Below are 19,080 nucleotides of genomic sequence, written 5' to 3' on the forward strand. Positions count from 1 at the left end.
GTGAAAGCAATCCAACCCTACCAGCTCCGCTACATCCAGATGTGGACATGGTTTATGTTCTTTCTCTTTAGAAAACTAAGTTATAATTTTTTTTGCTAAAGCTGATTCCCAACTTTCTCACTTCATATGATAAACTCATGACTTCAATATTGACTTGCAAAGGTTTTCTATTAAAGTAAGTCTTTGGGCTCCACCCACCAGTGACAAAGTTACTCAGGTATGTATCATGACTCGAAGATGTTATAATGTTTGCCTTCCCCACAACGTTACCTCTGAACTACAAAGATATTAAAATAATCAGTATTGTTTCTAAAGTTATAAATTGAGTTTGGGGAATGATTAAAATAACTGTGGGCCTTACAACCAAGCAGCAGTTTCTTAAACCATCATCTCCCAAACTGACTTCCTAAGTCTAATTTTTGGAACATAATGGGAAATGGATAAAACTTATGAATGAAATGCTCACTTTGCCTGGTTTTGGAGATTCTCTTTGACTTAAGATGGGATTACACCTCAGCAAACACATCGTAAATTGAAAATATTATAAAGTAAAAATGCTTTTACTAATATACCTAGCCTGCCAAACACCATAGATTAGCCTAGCTTACCTTAAACGTGCTCAGAACACTTACATCAGCTTATAGATGGGGAAAATCACCTAACACAAAGCCTATTTCATAATAAAGTGCTGAATGCCTGGTGTAATGTGTTATACCACACTGGAAATGGAAAACAGAATCATAAGGGGAGTATGCCATCATAAAGGGGAAATATTAAAGAATCGTAAGCCAAGATTTCATAAGCTGAGGATAAGTGGACTGTAGAGAAATCTAATTTTTCATTACCCATTCAACCCCACCGCACCCAGAAGGCAATGCTTGTATGACTTCCATCCCATGGCAGATTTCCTTCCCCCTTTTGGGAAAAGCCCTACCACACCACAGGGCTCAAGAGTACAGAACAACTAACTCTGGGAATCTTGAGAAGACAAATGCTTGGCGAGTCATTAATTAGTAATCCTCTAAAGCCACATTGTACCACTTGATTTTGAAAGTGAAAAAGTTTATGACTAAAAAAAACCCAAAAAGTAGATTCTGTGCTGTGTTACTTCATTCTCTTGCTTAAAACAAGGACAACAGACTTCAATGACTCCTCTAAAACTACAAACCACCTAAGTATGTCAGTTACTTCAAGATAAGATAAATCTACCCAAGTATGCCAGGCTCTGGTAGCTGACATCCGTAATCCTAGTTATTCAGAAGACTGAGATCTGAGGATCGTGATTTAACGTGTGTCCAGTAGGAAAGTCTGTGAAATTCTTATCTCCAACTAACCACCAGACAGTGGAAGTGGTGCTGTGGCTCAACCCTTACGCTCAAGAATCTATTTCAGCCCACTGTCTGCAGTTTTTAGCTGCTTGCTAAGCCCACCTCACTACAACTCCAGCAGCTGTGGCTACTCCCACTCTACCCCGTCCTTTCACGTTTAGAATGACATGTCATCCTCTGCCGGAAGCATGGGAGAAAGATGGGCAGACATCACAGACGGTTTATACAGATAAACAGAGAAGAGTTCATTAAGACTGCCTGAGGTCAGACTGGCTATTAATGGGACAAAAGCCTGATGCTCTTCCTAGCTCAGGGCTCTCTCCCCTACTGCACAAGGGCCCCCAATTCTTCTTCCTCTCTTAGATTCTTCATAAATGCCTACTATGTGCTTGGGTGTGTACTGGGCTGCTGAAGGGAGTGTTGACAGCTCAGGAAGAAAAGAGTCCTCTGCTGGAATGTCACAAGTGTCATTAGAGACCACATATCCTGCACCTGTGAGAATTTTAAAACCAAAAAAAAATTAAAATTAAAACTGATGATCAGTCTCAGTTATCAATCTGATTGGGTTGAGAAGCACCTAGGAGATTAGTAAAATACACCTCTGAGTGAGTCTGTAGGGATGTTTCCAGAAAGGCCTAATTAAAGGGAGAAGACCTTGTACCATCCCATATGGTGGATGGGCCAGATCTCTCAACCTCTCTTTGTCTGTTTCCCTCACTTCTTCTTTCTCTCCTTTATTCCATCCCTTCCTTCCCACCCCCATTCCCTGTATCTGTCTCTTTGTCTTCCTCTCTCTCCCTCTCTCTCTGCTTCTGTTTCCTGGCTACCATGATAGGAGCTGGTCCCATCACACCCTCCCCTCCAGGAAAGACTGAATCTCTGAAACAATCAGCCAAAATCCTTCCTCCCTTAACAACTTTTTCTCAGGTATCTTGCCAAAGCAACAAGAAAGGCTTGCTTACCACAATCACCACCCTTCTAAGAATTCTACAAAAACAATAGTTCCTGCCACACACTGCCAGTACTACTGGCTCCCTAGTAGTCTCTGCAGTGCATGTGATGACTTGGGAACCCCTGAGAGAAGGGCGTGGTCCCTCCATCGTGTCAGAGAAAAGGACATATGGTGTGATTTGAAGTGATAGGACCAGCTTTCATCTGAGTTAGGCTCCAACTGTCTAAGAGAGCCATCCATCATCACCACTACCCTTGCAAGTCCTTACAATACTTCAAGGACCCTGTGAGGAAATTCTTCCTCTTTGGCTCCATGAATCCAACAGGGCCAGTTTCTTTCAGAGAGCTGGCAGTTTGATTGTGTGGGGAAGGTGTCAATGCTTTACTTTTGTGTTGCTTTGCAATCTGAATGTTGAGTTCTGAACCTGATGCAGTAGTTTACAAGTGTGAGAGGGCACCAGGGCTGTGAAAATAAATCTCTATTTCTGAACGGCAAATCACCTGTGGGGATCTGGGACAAACTTAACAAAGGTGGCTAGAGCAGTATGCTGAATCCCCGAGCTACTTAAATTACTTCTCTTGCTCTTTTCCCTATTCTTTGAATTAGTGTTATTGCTGTTGATATGATTCATTATTATTTTACCAACTATACATACCTGTACACTGTCTCTACTGTAAACAAACAGTATAAATACTTATTCACAAGTCGAGACTAAGTACATGAGGAGATCTATCTGAATTATGCTATGTGCATATGTTTATCTATAAATATTCCTTAAATCATACATTAATGAAGCACTAACTAGACATTATGTACCTCATGATGAGCTGGAGGAATGAAGAGTCAGCCACAAAGGCTTCAAACTTAGGAGAGCAGGAAAGTACAAACTAGAATATTTCCTAAGCGTCTGACTGTTGAATATACAAGGCAAGGTGGGCCTAGACAGGGTAAGGTGGGTATAGAGATGACCTCTTCGACCCAGACACACATCACAGCCCTGACCAATGTTATCACCCCAGTTACCCTTCCCTGCTCCCCTTTATAACATCAACATCCCTCATACACATGCATTCTGCATTATGTCCCACCCTGACTAGCCCTCACCCTCTGCTGAAGACATTTCTTATTCACTTCTGATTCCTTCCTTCCATGAGAAGGTCAGCTCCACGAGGGCAGAGATTTCTATTCAATGACCTATCTTTCCCCCTACTCCCTCCCCATCCCCCCCCCATTACAATAAGAGAGAGTTTGCTGCCTTTCTCCACTATACCACTATTTATCACTTAAAACAGAGCCTGGCACATAACAGATATTTAATAAATTTTAGTTGAACAAACTACTACCACCATCATCACCACCATCATCAAATTACTCACATTCACTCAGTGATTCCCATGTGTGGTGCTTGGTAGCTTTACTTGGGATGGCTCACAAGGACTCTGAGAGATAATGACCTCTGATCTCACTTTACAGTTGAAGAAACAGCCAGGCACTGGTGGTTTGTGCTGTAATCCTAGCTACTGAAAAGGCTGAGATCTGAGAATCATGATTAGAACCCAGCCTGGGCAGGAAAAATCTGAGGTTCTTATCTCAAATTAACTAGCAAAAAGCCAGAAGCAGAGCTGTGATTTGAGTCGTAGAGTAACAGCCTTGAGCAAAAAAAAAACTCTAAAAGAGAGTGTCCAGACCCTGAGTTCAAAATTACTAAAATAAATAAATAAATAAAGCTGAGGAAAATAGACAAAAAGATAATTATAGACCCAGTAACTCAATCCTGGTCACAATCTCAGCAAAGGGTGAAGACTGTAATTAATCCTGGGGCCATTTAACTTAATTCTTGCTTTATTTCTTTTTCTTTTGGTGCTGGAAGCCAGGACTTCATGCATGCTAGGCACATGCTCTACCACCAAGCTCCACCCCAGCCTTATGTTCTACTTGATCCCTGTAGAACTACAGACAGTCTATACAAAGGAGCTGCTGCCACCACTACTGAACCCCTGAAGTACCTGCCCCTCTCTGGCCACCCTCTGGACACCTCCAGGCCATTCTAAAGCCACAGAGACACTTTTAAATACCAAATATGATCATCTCGCTCTATGCTACACCTCCACAATGACTTTCTACATAATCATTAGTTGTAACAATCTATCTAAACAATGTTAAATGTGTTAAAATCGATACTTCCAAGCCCTACCTAATGCATTCATTGTGAGTCTCTTGGGATGAGGTCATAAAATCCCCATCTTTAAGAAGAATTTCCAGGTACAGCCAGACATGATAGCTCACATATGTCATCTCAGTTATGTAAGAAATATGAATAGGAGGATCGTGGCCCAATTGAGCCTGGGCATAAATCCAAAGCCTTAATTGAAAAATAAAGAGAAAGAAAGAGAGAAAGAAAAAAAGAAAGCAAGAAAGAGGAAGGAAGGGAGGGAGGGAGGGAAGAAGGGAGGGAAGAAAGCAGGGAGGGAGGGAGGGAAGAGGGGAGGAAGGGAGAGAGGAAGGAGACTAGGAGTGTGGCTCATGCTATGGAGCACCTGCCTAGTAAGTATAAGGTCCTGAATTCTAACTTCAATACTGTCAATAAAAGCAAAAGGCAGCCGGGCGCCAGTGGCTCACGCCTGTAATCCTAGCTACTCAGGAGGCTGAGATCTAAGGATCGAGGTTCAAAGCCAGCCTGGGCAGGAAAGTCTGTGAGACTCTTATCTCCAATAAACCACTAGAAAACCGGAAATGACGTTATGGCTTAAGCAGTAGAGCACTGGACTTGAGCTGAAGAGCGCAGGGATATCGCCAAGCCCAGAGTTCAAGCCCCACGACCGACAAAAAAAATAACTGGCCTACCACTTTGCCATTCCAGGACACCATACAAATGCCTGCAAGTTGGTAAATACTATATAAATTGAGCGTCAAGGCTAAGACCCAACCAGCTTTATTCAATGATCACCAAAGCCTCTTTTGTTCAGTGACAATATTACATAAGTTACAGACTCAAACGTCCATAACCCAGGACACAGGTTTCAAAAGTGGCCAATGTTTGAGCAAATCCTGTGTAACACCCGAGCAAACTGGCTCATAGATAAAATAACCTAAGCCAGGTTAAGAGTTTTTCCATAAGATATGCTCACTCCAAAGATCATTCCATTTCTTTCTCTAAAAAATACCATGCTGTTACAGCTATAAAATTATGAGAGGAAAAATATAAAATGATACACACTGAAGCCACCTGTGATTTCTGGTTCCTGTCTGTGATTCAATTTGAAAAGAGGGCTCTTCAGCACTTTTGCATTCTAAAAGTTCCCATAAAATGTTAGAGGTGAGCTTTGTTAATATTGGTATTTCCAGAGGTATGCAACCTGCATATCTGGTATTTTCCCCAGGCTTTAAAACAAATCCTTGCCGGGCGCTGGTGGCTCACACCTGTAATCCTAGCTACTCAGGAGGCCGAGATCTGAGGATCGCGGTTCAAAGCCAGCCCGGGCAGGAGAGACTGTGAGACTCCTATCTCCAATAAACCACCAGAAAACTGGAAGTGGCGCTGTAGCTCAAGTGGTAGAGCGCTCGCCTTGAGCTGAAGAGCTGAGGGACAGTGCCCAGGCCCAGAGTTCAAACCCCATGACCGACAAAAAATAAAAAAATTAAAAAAAATAAAACAAATCCTTAACTTTTTTTTTCATCTCTAGACATGGGGTACCATTTAACCTAGTGTTAGCTTTTGTATCTTACACCTAGTTAACAGAAAAGGAAGATCTCATACCATCTCTACTGGTGGCTCCAATTGGGAGTATCCCCACACACACTTAAAGCAAGTAACTGGACAAAGCTCAGATATTAAATATTACATCTAAGCCTCCAACTGGGGCTGTAGGCAGTGGCTCATGCCTGTTATCCCACCTACTTAGAAGATAGATAACAGGAGACTCGTAGATAGAGGTCAGCTCAGGCAAAAAGTTGGTATGACCTCATCTCAGCAAATAATTCAGACATGGTATCCTCCGTCTATAATCCCAGAAACATGAGAGGATAGGCAGGACTGGGGTCTTGGGCCGAGTATGGGCAACACTCAAAGCCCTATCGGAAAAATAAGTGAAACAAAAAAAGGTCTTGACATGAGCGGAAGGAAGCCTGGCAAGCAAGCAAGAGACCCCGTGTTCAATCCCTGGTATGCAATCCCTTCCTCTCCTTTACTCAAGTTTTCAAATTATTCAACCTGTGTCAATAACCCAGAAAAACAGCTGCCTTCGCAAACTGTAAACAAAGAATTGGTTTTTAAACCTGATAATAGAGATCAAACAGTCCTGAAAAATATTTGGAAAAATATGAGATTTAATCATACATCAAGTTTCTAATCTGAATCATGCCATGTAGTACAACAGACTTTTTTTTATTTAAAAAAAATCTATGCAAGTACTTGTATTCGGCTCTGGTTCTTCTCAAGAGCTTCAATCTGAAAGAAAATGTCCTACTCTAGAGAAGCAGAAACTTAGGGCTCTAGGAGCCATGATGAGATAATTCTCAAAAGCGCCTGCATGAGAAAATCCAAACTTTTCCAGATGGAAACACAGAGAGAGGTGAAGGTGACAAGGTGTTACACGGGTATGGAAACAATTTCCCACTCCATCCTGCACACGCATCCCCCTCCATGGCTCAGCACCCAGGCTATGAAATCTAGGCCATAGCTGGGTCTGCCATCACACAGGTTGACATAGCAGTCACTGGCAGTAACACCACATAAGAGGAAGGCAAAGAAAGGGGCCTTCCTGAGACTGACTTGACACACAGCATGCCCTAAGGCAAATCACGCATGAAGACAACTCCATAGAAGGGCCCCATATCTGAAGGGAATTCAACTCAGGTTTCTAGTCATCCTAGCTTTCTGGTGGCAAGTGACAACTTTACAGGACACCCTCACTATTATTTACTTATTTTTTACATTGTTTCCAATAGAATGGCCTCACAGCCTCACAGGTTCTCATGCTGGTAACCCAGCACAAAGCCTAAGTTTAGACTTTTCCCCCACCCCAGCCAAACTATAGCCCAACCCTCCCCCCTATCTCCCCGGATTGTAGACCCCCCCTCAGCCTTCACTTATGCCAGGACTCTTGAGATTCGCCAGCACACTGACAGATATGGCACAGCACAAGGACAGCAGAGAAAAGGCTCCTCTGGTCAAACAAGAAGAACTATATACGATGTTATAAACTGCCCAAACCAGTACTCTCCATTTAGACTCAAATATTTTAAGCAATTGGGAAAAGCAGAGAGAATGGGTATCAATGAGAGTGTAAAGTATTTTTTAAGTTCAGTGTTTATGTGTCAAATACCAACTGATTTTTCTTTCATTCCTTTCTGTTTCTGATTTTTTTGGTGGGGAGGGGGGGAAGAAACCACATCAGGATCAAATGTCACTTGGTTCTTATTAAAACAGAAGAAAGCAGACACAGCGGCTACACTGTGCCTTGGCTGACCTGAGCGCTCAGTAAAAACAAACCTCTATAAATCACCAGATGTGAGCAATTGGGTAGTGATCACTTTAATTAATTGAAAAGCTTTCCTGAAATTTACTGTATAATTTCAACCCTTCCAACAACACCTTTACTAGAAGCAAGGAACAATGGTGGTTCTTTTTCATAAGTTGTTTATGGGAAGAATGTGTTTTTAACATCAGAGATTTAATTTTTTAATTAAGATAAGATGGTGAAATTGCTTAATTCTAGAAATTAAGCCAGAAGCATTTTAAATGCTATCTTTAAATGCTGCAAAGACAAAATATTCTCAAAACTACTCAATACATGAATATAAACCTGTTATCTACCCCCAAAATATTTAACGTGATTTTAATTGCATTTGAAAATCCCTATTTGCAAACTAGCATGTAATGGTTTTTCTGACTTTTAATCACAGATTTGACTTTACCTGCCCAAGTTGATACTCCAAATTATGGCTTCTGAAGCCTGATTTCCACTGTAGGCATCTGTCCTCAGAAAAATAAAGAGTGATAAACAAGGCACAGGTAGTTCATGCCTCTAATCCTAGCTGCCCAGGAGGCTGAGGTCTGAGAATCCAAGTTTGAAACTAGCCTGGGCAATAAAGTCTGTGAGATTCTTATCTCCATTTAATGAACAAAAAACTTAGAATGGAGCTGTGGTTCAATGGTAAGTACCAAAGCTGAGCAGAAAAAAACTAAGGGACCATACAGGTTCTGAGTTCAAACCCTAGAACTGGCATTAAAAAAAAAAAGAAGAAAGAAAGAAAAAAGAAACTACATAATTAACGTATGATCCATAGACCTCCTCTCCCACCCACAATGGCAGTCATGGAGCAATGCCAGGATTAAAGTCTTTGTCTACAGAATATAATTTGATGGAATCTTGGAAAGGAGTTTCAGTTATGACAGAAAAGTGCATTTAGTGTGTTGTTTTTAGGAAGCCTGGGGACTAGGAATGCAGTTCAATGGAGAAACACCTGCCCAGCTACGGCATAGGAGAAACAAAACATAGTACATATTCATAAATTAAAATTTTTAAGGATGGCAGCATAGCCTGGAAAACCAGTGAATCAATTCAAAAAGTCTTTCTCTATCAGACTCTGGAGGACATGTTCAAAATTGGCTTCTTAGATCTCTCAATTAGTCCAAATGGAACACCTACTAGCCTATGCTCCTGAAAATGTACCTAGGAAATACTGATGGTATTTACTTACAAGGAAAGAAATGTAATATTTGCAGAGACTGGCCCCAGATCTGGAATGGCTTCCAATTCATTGTTGTTCAGTTTCCTACAAATACAAAAACAAACAAACAAAAAAGATGCTAATTAGGTCATCTGTCATTCAGAGGTAAGAACTTTATAAAGCATTCTTCAAAGACATCTCCCACGTGCAAAGCTTTAAATATTCATACAGTGACTAGTAAGTAAAGACATTAAGACTTACACTTCTCGAAGGCTTTGCAGGTGGCTCATGGAACTTGCCTTGATGAAAGATAATCTGTTGTGACTTAGGTCCCTGGAAGGAAAGAAGAAAATGATAAGTAGCTGCTACACATTAATAGTGCCTCATGATATGCACAAAACAATGTGCTGATGAAATATCTCAATCCACATGAGTGACAACCCTAAAACTAATTGGTCTATTCTGTCCACAAACTATATGGAAACCAAAATGCCAAACTCTAAGCTCGGAGGACAAAATTAGTTTAACAGGCTGGCAGATTGAAATACTTTAAGCCCACAAACATTTTAAGAGATGTTTTTTGGCACACGGTGAACAGGTCCTTTGTGAACGGCTAGTTTTGCTTTACCCTCCCATCTCCCCACTCTCAACTTGATACGATGACATCATGGCCCATGAAACATGGCTAATTAGGCAGGTCAACGAAATGACAGTCTCTACAGAAAGGTTTTTAATCACAAAAGTCAGCACCAAGATCCCTACTGCAAAGAGAACAGAAATAACTTGTCAAGCATATTGCGTAAAGTACGGTACATGTTTGTGTGTGGACACATGTGTGTTCAAAGTTAGTGTGTGTGTGTGTGTGTGTGTGTGTGCACGTTCAAAAGGAAACACAACAACCTGAACCCTCTGCTTTGATTCCCCAAATCGCCACATGTTGTAATTTGACAAATTAAACCACACCAACCACCTAACAGATTGTCCAGGCCCCTAGGAACAGATTTCAGTTACCACAATAAGTGAGCTGGTTACTCAAAGACTCAATCTAATGTAGTAGTAACAACCTCCACAGGACACCAGTACGAATAAAAATAAACTCCTACCCATATTAATACTGCAGGTGAGGAAATTACCTAAGCATTCAAAAATCCAGCAAACGCATTTGGTTGTATTGCTTCACACATGTGTATGTGCCTTCAGATGGTGTCAGAAAATGCAAAAGCTGGGGGGCTCCTTAGAAACCAGGCAAATTGATAGCGATGGCTCAACGCTCCCTTCTGAGAGGCAAGCTAACCTTCCTAAGACAATTCTTTCGGTGTTTAAAAACGAAAGCCTGAAAATAACCCAAGATTTAGATAGTAAAAAGTGACTGAAGCAAAGCATGAATTCTATCCCATGCACAAGTTTCCCACATGCGTAAACATAGATAGAATTGCACACAAGGAGGAGTTGTGGTGTATCGTTCTCTGCGAACGAGTAGATCCTTTTAGTCTTGTTTGAGTTTTGATTTCAAGAGTACACCTGGATTTCTGTATTCAACCTTTAAGCTATTTTTTTAAAATCTGCAATGGTTTTATTTGATATATGTTTGCTTAAAAAGACCTACCAGACAGTAACACACATGAGTAGATTTGTTCTGGTAGAGTTATAACATGAAAAAAAAAAAATCTGGCACAGTCTTGAAACTATAAAAGTCTTGCAATTACAAGCACCATGGTGCATGCTTACCACGCCGGCTGGAGCCAGACACTTTCCCTCACCGTCCGCTCAGATCCATCTGGAGTTCATCAAGGAAACCGTGAGCCCAACAACTCACCGTTCGTTAGAATTCCAGCAAACCTGTGTGCCTTGAGCACCCCCAGACAGTCACAGATTTCCTATATGACTTCAGAAACAACCAAGGCCTTGGCAAGGGAGTTTAGCTGAAAACCACACAGGCCTCGCTGGACTCTCTTGACTCCAGGATACCATACCTGCCTCCTTCATTGTTCCTACTTCCCAAAGCAAAGGGGAACCAATCTGGTATTTACATGTATTACAGGTGACTTTTCCTCTAAATCTAAAGACACGCACGTACGCACGTGCACACACACACACACACACACTTCAATCCATTGTAAGGATTATTTCACATTTCATGAGGCAATCTTGTGAGCAAATGGGATTCAGTGTTTCACTTGGTTTCATGGGTGATAAAAGGAAATCCTCCAGCAAAAGACCATTAAAAGAAGAAACTCCTGGGGCTGGGAAGGTGGCTCAGTGGTAGAGCGCTTGCCTTGCATGCCTGAGGCCCTGCGTTTGATTCCTCAGCATCACAGAAGCAAAAAGAAAAAAGCCGGAAGTGACGCTGTGGCTCAAGTGGTAGAGTGCTAGCCTTGAGCTGAAGAGCTGAGGGACAGCGCCCAGGCCCAGAGTTCAGGCTCTACAACGGGACCCAAAAAAAAAGAAGAAACTCCTTTGAGAGACAAGAGCACAAGCAGGAAGCACTCAGGTCTGATCCAGAAACAGGACTGGCAACTTGAACTATTTTACTCATAAAATAGTGTACTAGTAAAACCATTATTATATGTGGGAGAAGAAAAAAAATATCCCTCCAGTGACTTTTACTGCTAAATACTTAAAGCCACGAAACTTGTAATATAGCTAAATTTAGATTTTAATATAATTTACAATTCAGAAATAATTACTTTCCAGTTACAGGATGTCACGTTTTTCCCAAATCTTCCTTACGTGTTTTGAGTTTATGGCTAGATGGTTAAAGTGATACTCAAGACATATAATGCCTATGTTTTCTTAAACAGAAAACATTCAACAGGGCGCAGTTTCTTCACTACAGGTTGACCCACTGTAACAATGAGAAGTACAAGACACTATGTTGAAAATGAACTTTACAACTTGGGGGAGGGGGTGGAGGGAAGAATTTGGGAGGTAGGGAGGGAAGGGATAGTAGGGGAAAAACAAAAGAGGGGGTAACAATGCTCTATATGAAATATACTCATTACCTTACTCATGTAACTGTAACCCCTCTGTGCAGTATCTTTACAATTAAAAAAAAAAAGAATTCTGTGAATGGACATCTTCCCCCAGGAAACTTTTTTTCAGTTTTTTTTTTCTCCTTGAGGATATATCTAGAAGGCAGCTTAACCTTGTTCTTCATAATCAAGGAATGTCTCTCTTGCTGCATTCCTATCATCACAATGAAGGTATATAACAACAATTCATTTAAAGCATTTGATTCCAACTATCCTTTCCTTCCTTCGAGCATTTGGAAATCTGACTTCCAAGTCAAATTTTAAAATGCAAATACAGCACAACTTCTTAATCAGTCCTACTGGGGTTTGGGGAGCTGCTAATTCAGCAGAAATCTGGAAAGCAAGTTGAACAACAACAACAAAAAAGCCAGGCTGGCGCTGTTTTAAGACACTGATCCAAAGTGACTCATAAATCAGCCAGCTATGTTCGAGTCTTCGTCTGGAAAATACAGGAAAACAGCTGTGAAAACCATAAGGACTAATACAACTCCCCCCCTCCCCGGCAACCCACCCCCAATTCTGGTACAGGCCAGAAGATTTATAACAGGCTAACACTAAAGTCAACACTAGCACACACTACCTTTCAGACTTGGGCCTAAGCCCTGTTGAGAGCTCATACACTGCTATGTGATAAGATAAATAATTACGAGTTTCCACAGAGAACCTCGTAATACTTGAGGCTCTCACTGGACATCAAACTTTCCTATCTTTGGGCTAAAATATTCTACCAGCTACTGCTTTTGGGGCCAGAGTTCTGTAAGCACAGATCTAAAAACCAAGGCCCAGAAGTTTCTATCCTAACCACTTGCATTAAAGCATTAGAAGTGACTTTCTGAAAGAAATGAGTTCAGTATTACTGCTTTACAGCTCACACTATTCAACTTCGTGTGAATGAGGCTCCTAGACCATTAAGTCACAACCTAATAACAGTGGGACACACACACACACAGTTTTCACTCTGCAAATGCAACAAATGAAAAAACTGTGATTTTGAATTCTAACTTCCAAGGCAACTTTTTCTTCTTTCTCTTACATAAGGAAAGGTAAGAAATGGGGAAGGACAATATGCATCTTTCTACTTCTCTTTCCTGATCTCTCGATCGACTTAAATGGTTTTTTTCCTAATTCTATAAAATGTAAGTAGCAGTTTCTTGAAGTCTCTGCATCCCCATTCCAACATACCAAAGATCAAAACATAAAACTCAATTCCACATTATTTTTCCCCCTCCTTTCAAAGATAGAGAAGAGATCTCTCAGAGCCTGTGGCCTAGACAAAAGAAACATTTACAATATAGAAGTTAGGCCACATGGCTTGGTGACACCTACAAAGAGGGTTAGAAATCAGTCAGTGAAGTAGCAGAATGACGGGACTGTGGGGCTGTGCTCAGAGTGATCCCAGCAGGGTTTCTGACAGCAGACAGAGTGCTTATTTATACAAGTGGAACTTATTTTCACATACATTTAAGGAATGTGGACTTGTATTGAGACAATTTACTGCTGGCGGAAATGTAATTAAAGACTGTGCTAACCAAATAAACTGTAATTTGTTTTTAGTGTGCCACCAAATTATCTGCAAAACAAAATCCTAATTAGGTCAGCTACTTTTTAAGACAATGTTTAAATAGGTATCGAATCCCTTTGGGTTCAACTCAACTTCTAATCAAGAGCTGCACAGTTATTTTTTTTTTCAGACAGCTAAACTGAATATGTACCTACAGACTGCACACTGGCAGGATTCCAATGGTCCCTTGTCATTGAGAAACTATTGAATCAAGTTAGATTAGGTGAATAATCTAAGCTTTTCTAAAACACACTCCAGGACGTCCTGGACTACTTTTTCTTTCTCATCCATCTATTATTCCTAGGTGTTCACCTCCAGTCATTCAAATGTTCAGTTCCAGATGTTAACAATAGAGCCATTCAAGTCTCATGAATGCAACAGCAGGACCTCCACAAGAGGCAATTGAATGGAATTAGCCACAACTAATTGAAAGTCTTCCTGCTTTAGGTTTTAAAGCCCTTATCTCCTTCTTCACTTGTAATAATAATTTGAAAAAGAAAAAGAAAACTACTAAAGAAGACGTGCCACGCTTGGCGATTAAGCAAATACCAGCCATTTCTCCTCCATTCTGTTTCTGTATTAAACAAGTTTATTAACAGCACACACAACAGGCTGATGGATGACTAGCAATTCTACAATTCGCAAATAAATGGACTGAGATCAGAAGAGGACTTAAAAACACAACTGATTGATCTGACTAAATTTTCGGTCACATAGTGTTATGATATTCGAGTTGTCCACTACTGTTGTTTTAAGAACTGAGGAGTCTCTTTGCAATTCCGCTAGGCCCAAATCTACAAGTATGATCTCTTTGAAGTCAAAGTTATATCTTCCTTAGAAAAAGATAGCTGTATCTTGTGCTTTGGGGGTTATGTCTTACCGCTTTTCCTGAAATTTAAACAAAAGTAGGGGTTTGGAGAAGCTATAAGGAGAGCTGACATGTGCTAATGACGCGTCAAGTCAGTGGCATTTTTTTCCCTCGTTTCTTTCGTGACCTTGGCAATGCTACCAGACTTCACCGATAAAATCCAAAAACCTTGCGTAATAGCAATTGAGCTATTTGCCCGCTCAAACCGTCCTGGCTTGCTGAGAAGCTAAGCTACACCAATTAACGTCCTCGAAAGAGGGTTAAAAAAAAAAACCCTCTAGCTCCTTCGGTTCCATAATCTACTTCTCAATCTTCCCACACCCAACTTCGCAAGGGAAGCAGGTCGTGCGACAAATGTGACCCAAACCTTTACAGCCGGTTAAGGTGATGGTGACGCCCCGAGGAGAGTAGAAAAGTAAAGGGCTGCGCGGAGGGAGGGCTTCCCACGTCCAAGGCGCGCTGGCAAGTACTGACTGGTAACAGTCAAAAGAGCCCGATCAACTTCGAGACCAAGTCTGTGTCGTTCTCCCACTTGAATCCAGAGGAGAAACGGAAAAGTCAGGTCGCCCACAGGTTACCATCTGTCCTGGTCCGGGCCTTACAAGAAACGCGCAGAGGAGCCGGACCCTTTGTAATTGCCAAGAGTCCCAATTCCTGAGCAGTGCCAAACGTCCACCTGTACAACCAGCAGGAGTAAGGCTAAACCTCTCTCCCTCCCTCCCCCCAGCACCAACCCCCAGTCCTTTTCCACTCCCACAGGGAGCGGATCGCGGCCTGGAAGCGCTACAGCAGAAGGAGCTGCACGCCGCGCCCACAGCGCGCAGGCCCTCGCCAGCTCTGAACCCCCCCCCACACTCCCCCACGCCCGCAAATGTTAAGAGGTCCCACACCACCTCGCCAGCTAGGGCATACTTACAGCCGAGAGATCCATCCTGGGAGAGGCTCCGGAAGGTGCGTGAGCCGCTGGCGACCGCAGTCCAGCAGATCCCCGAGGCAGCGGCAGGGAGCAGGGCAGGGGCGCTCAGAGGACACCCCTCCCGAGAGTGCCGAGAGTGGATCGGGTGCCCCGCGGCCGCCACGGTGGCTGCCGGCGGCCAGGCCCGCGCGCCCCAGCACCGCGCACAGCAGCAGCCCCAGCGCCGCCGCGGGCGCACGGAGCCTCTGCGCGCGCATCGCGGTCCCCGCGGTCTCCCTCTCTTTCTCTCTCTCTCTCCCTCTCTTTCTCTCCCTCTCTCTCTTTCTCTCTCTGTCTGCCCGGCGCTCCGCCACCCGCGCGCCTCCTGGGGCTGGGCACAAACTTTGCTGCCGATGGTGGACTCCCCGATCCCGGCCGCGTGCTCGCTCCTCTCTCGAGCTCTCGGGTAAAGTCTTTTTAAGTCTCAGCAACGAAACCCTTCCGTAGTCTTCCGCCTCCAACAACAACAGAAAAGCAACCAAAAAGAACGGCCAAGTGCGGCCGAGTTGCAGCTCGAACAACGTCTCCAAAGCTTGCCAGCTAAGAAACTTTTCCGCCTGGGTCCCGGGGACTGTGCGCAAAGTCCGCGCACGGTGGAACAGCGAGGCGGGGCGGGGCCGGGCGGGTGGAGAGGGCGGGGAGGGCGAGCGTCCATTGGCCTGCCAGGCTGCCCCCAATTCACTCCGCGACCACGTGACAATAACAAGGCTCCAACCTCCCCCCCGGCCCCCCCCAACACACACACAGATACATACCCCTCTCCCTGGCTTTTCTCCCCGCCCCTTCCCCCGGCGGGAGCCCAGGAGAAAGTGGGAGCCGAGATTGTAGGAAATTCAGAGTTAACATTTTCCAGCCTCTCTAGCCAGAAGTCTCCACTGCGTCCTGGGAACCGTATATTAGTTGGAGTTGAAGGGAAGAAGGGAGTGAGCTAAGTCGTGAAGGCTTGTTGAGCTCAAAACTTGGGGATATTTAGGGCGTGGGGGGAGGGGAACTTAGGGGAGTAAAGTAAAATTAATTCTGTTAATCAGGAAACCTTTCAATCCCGAGTGGCAGAAATGTATTTCGTTATTTTAACCATCCGCACAAGATCAAGGACGGTTTCTATGAAAATAGTTATTTTAAATTTAATGCGTGTTGTTTTCCCCCCTCTCTCCCTTACAAATCAGCACTCAGAATGAAAGTCTAAAAGTCAGTCAGGGTTTTGGAACTGGTATGTGGAGTTACAAGTAGTCTGCCATCCTGCCGAGGTGAGGGTGAAGTGTTATTGGCCTTCTACTAAAATTTCAGCCAACAGCCAAGAATCGTTGAAGGGCGATCACAGTAATATTCACGAGGATCTTGGAGGGAAAACTGTAGATATGTGCCTTAGTCTCGCTGGTCTTTGAGAGTTGGAGATGAGAAGTTCTTGCCTGTCTTTGGGAATGAGGCTGAGTTCAGCCTTGAGAACTTCCTACTGACTTCTGTCCCATGGAGTCCTAAGTGATTGGGACCGCAGGGTATTGAAACTGAAGGAGACCCCAGAGATCATCTGTCTAACCCCTTTTCAAGGCAAAGTAATAGATCCACGGGGGTCTGTAACTTGCTTGAGGAAGGTGGGGAGCAGGTTGAGAACCTTATTTGAAGCATCTACATGGATGCATTGCTTACTGGATGCTGTTCTACCCACGCGTTGTCAGTCCCAGGGCTTCTGTGACTGCGCGTTATTCAGGAGTGTCGTGGTTTGTGGAGTTGAGACTTTAACCCTGACTCTATCACCCACTGATTTCCATTGTAGCAAATTACTAGTAGAAAGTAGCCAGTCACGGGAAAGGAAAGAACTCACTTTCAAGTGGGCACACCCTGTTTTAGATAAGATAGCCCATCCTCTTTTCAACTGCCTGTCACACCAACCCACCATGATTGGTTTTTCCATGAGGTATATAGGAGACATTATCGATAGGGTGCTTCAGTTTCAAATTATGATTTGTCTGCTTAGAGGTGGAAAAGATATACTGGTCATACTAAGAATTTCCCAGCTCAGGATCACCCATCTGTTTCATGAGGCAAACCAAGCTTAGTGCCTTGGAGTTTTGTTTTGTTTTGTTTTTTAGAAGGGGCTATTGTACATGTCATGGTGTGTGAGAATTGTGATATGAGTATGGTGGCTTACATCTGAGGTGTATCACCCACAGGACAGACATATCAAGCAAGTTAACCTGTAATCCCAGATACTTGGGAGCCGAAGATTGGGATATTTTGATTGCAGGCCAGCCTGGGCATAAGTGACTCACACCTGTTCTCTCAGCTACCTGGGGATGCACAATGGTCAACTGCAGTGATGCTCACCTGTCATCCACACCCACATGGAAAGGATCACAGCCCAATCAAGCTAGGACATAAAATGAGGCCCTACCTTGAAAATAACCAACCTAAAAAGAAAGTGTTTTGTAGGTGTGGATCAAATGGTAAACAGCAGAGGGGGGGAGGGGGGGAAGAGGCTGAGTTCCTCAGTTCCTCTACAATAAAAATAAAAAGAATCTCACAATCTCTTCTCTTCTCCATTCACCTTATGTTACTTCATCTTTTTCCACCAATCAAATTTACATTTATATTTACTACAACCATATTCTAGTCCATATCTTTCTCCTAAACAGTACACGCATACACACACACACACACACACACACACACACACACACACACACACACATTCAATCAGCCACAAGTCATCTCAAATTGGATATTCAAATGTGTGTAGAATGAGGTTTCATCATGCCCGTGACGTAGCTCCTTTTCCTTGAGTTCATTATCTAAAAGAATAATGTCTATCTCCCCATGGTTAACTGCTTCTGTCAATCCACAGAGTCAACTTGCCATCTCCTCCACCTGCAACCAGCAAGCCCTGAAGAAGCTAGCACCTACATGCCTCTTACCCCTATCTCCTTGGACCTGCAAATCCACGCCCAGTGGGCTCTTGCTTGAGTTTCTATCTGGCATTCCAATCCTTTCTCCACAAAGCATCTAAGTGATATCTGCAAAGGCCAAATCTGAGCTCATGACTCAACTACCTGATTCCTTTCACAAGTTGCCATTGTCCTGGGAGTAAAGTTCACATTTGTTAGAGTGATCTATCCAGCTTTACTTTTTTTTCTTCTTTCCTCTACTTAGCCCTTCAACTCCTACTTCATCCTTTCCCTTCTACTCTAGGAACTATTTGCAGTTCTCTTCTTGGATCTCTGCTGGTTGCTCTCTTTTACTGGCTGGTTCCTTGCAGTCCTGATCACTCTGTCCCTCTTCTGCCTGGTGGATTTGAGCCTTCTCCTTAGCATCCACTCTTCCTTTAGCAAAGACTTCCCTAAGCCCTGCCTAACTATGCTTCCACTTTCTTCCAGTGAAACCAGTATGCACTGGGTCCAGTTTCTCAGTCAGCCAGTTGGGAATACAATAAAAACTTTATCTGATTTCCAATTGCCAGCTTCCCGGATTTACTGTCAAGCTCTGTTCCCTCTGTAAAACCTACTAATAACGCTGGGCACCAGGTACCAGTGGCTCACACCTGTAATCCTAACTACTCAGGGAGTTGAGATCTGATGATTGCTGTTGGAAGCCAGTCTGGGCAGGAAAGTCTATAGGTTCTTATCTCCAGTTAGCCAGCAAAAAGCTGGAAGTGGAGGTATGGCTCAAGTGGCAGAGCGCCAACCTTGAACAAAGAGCTCAAGGTCGTGAATTGCAA

At 43.2% G+C, this 19,080-nt stretch overlaps 1 protein-coding gene across 1 annotated transcript in view; it reads right to left on the reverse strand.

Annotated features, from left to right (window-relative positions):
* The window catches only part of Lrig3 (leucine-rich repeats and immunoglobulin-like domains 3), a 55,038-nt gene extending 39,452 nt beyond the window's left edge, over nt 1-15,586 (reverse strand). Inside the window, exons 1-3 of the mRNA XM_013019687.1 lie at nt 15,330-15,586; nt 9,214-9,285; nt 8,983-9,057 (exon numbers count right to left, since the gene is read on the reverse strand). Coding sequence (XP_012875141.1) covers nt 8,983-9,057; nt 9,214-9,285; nt 15,330-15,586 — 404 coding nt within the window. The remainder of the gene's footprint in view (nt 1-8,982; nt 9,058-9,213; nt 9,286-15,329) is intronic.
* Nucleotides 15,587-19,080: the final 3,494 nt, after the last annotated feature.

Source organism: Dipodomys ordii, unplaced genomic scaffold (genome assembly GCF_000151885.1).
Source record: "Dipodomys ordii isolate 6190 unplaced genomic scaffold, Dord_2.0 Scaffold3, whole genome shotgun sequence".
NCBI classification, from domain to species: Eukaryota; Metazoa; Chordata; class Mammalia; order Rodentia; family Heteromyidae; genus Dipodomys; species Dipodomys ordii.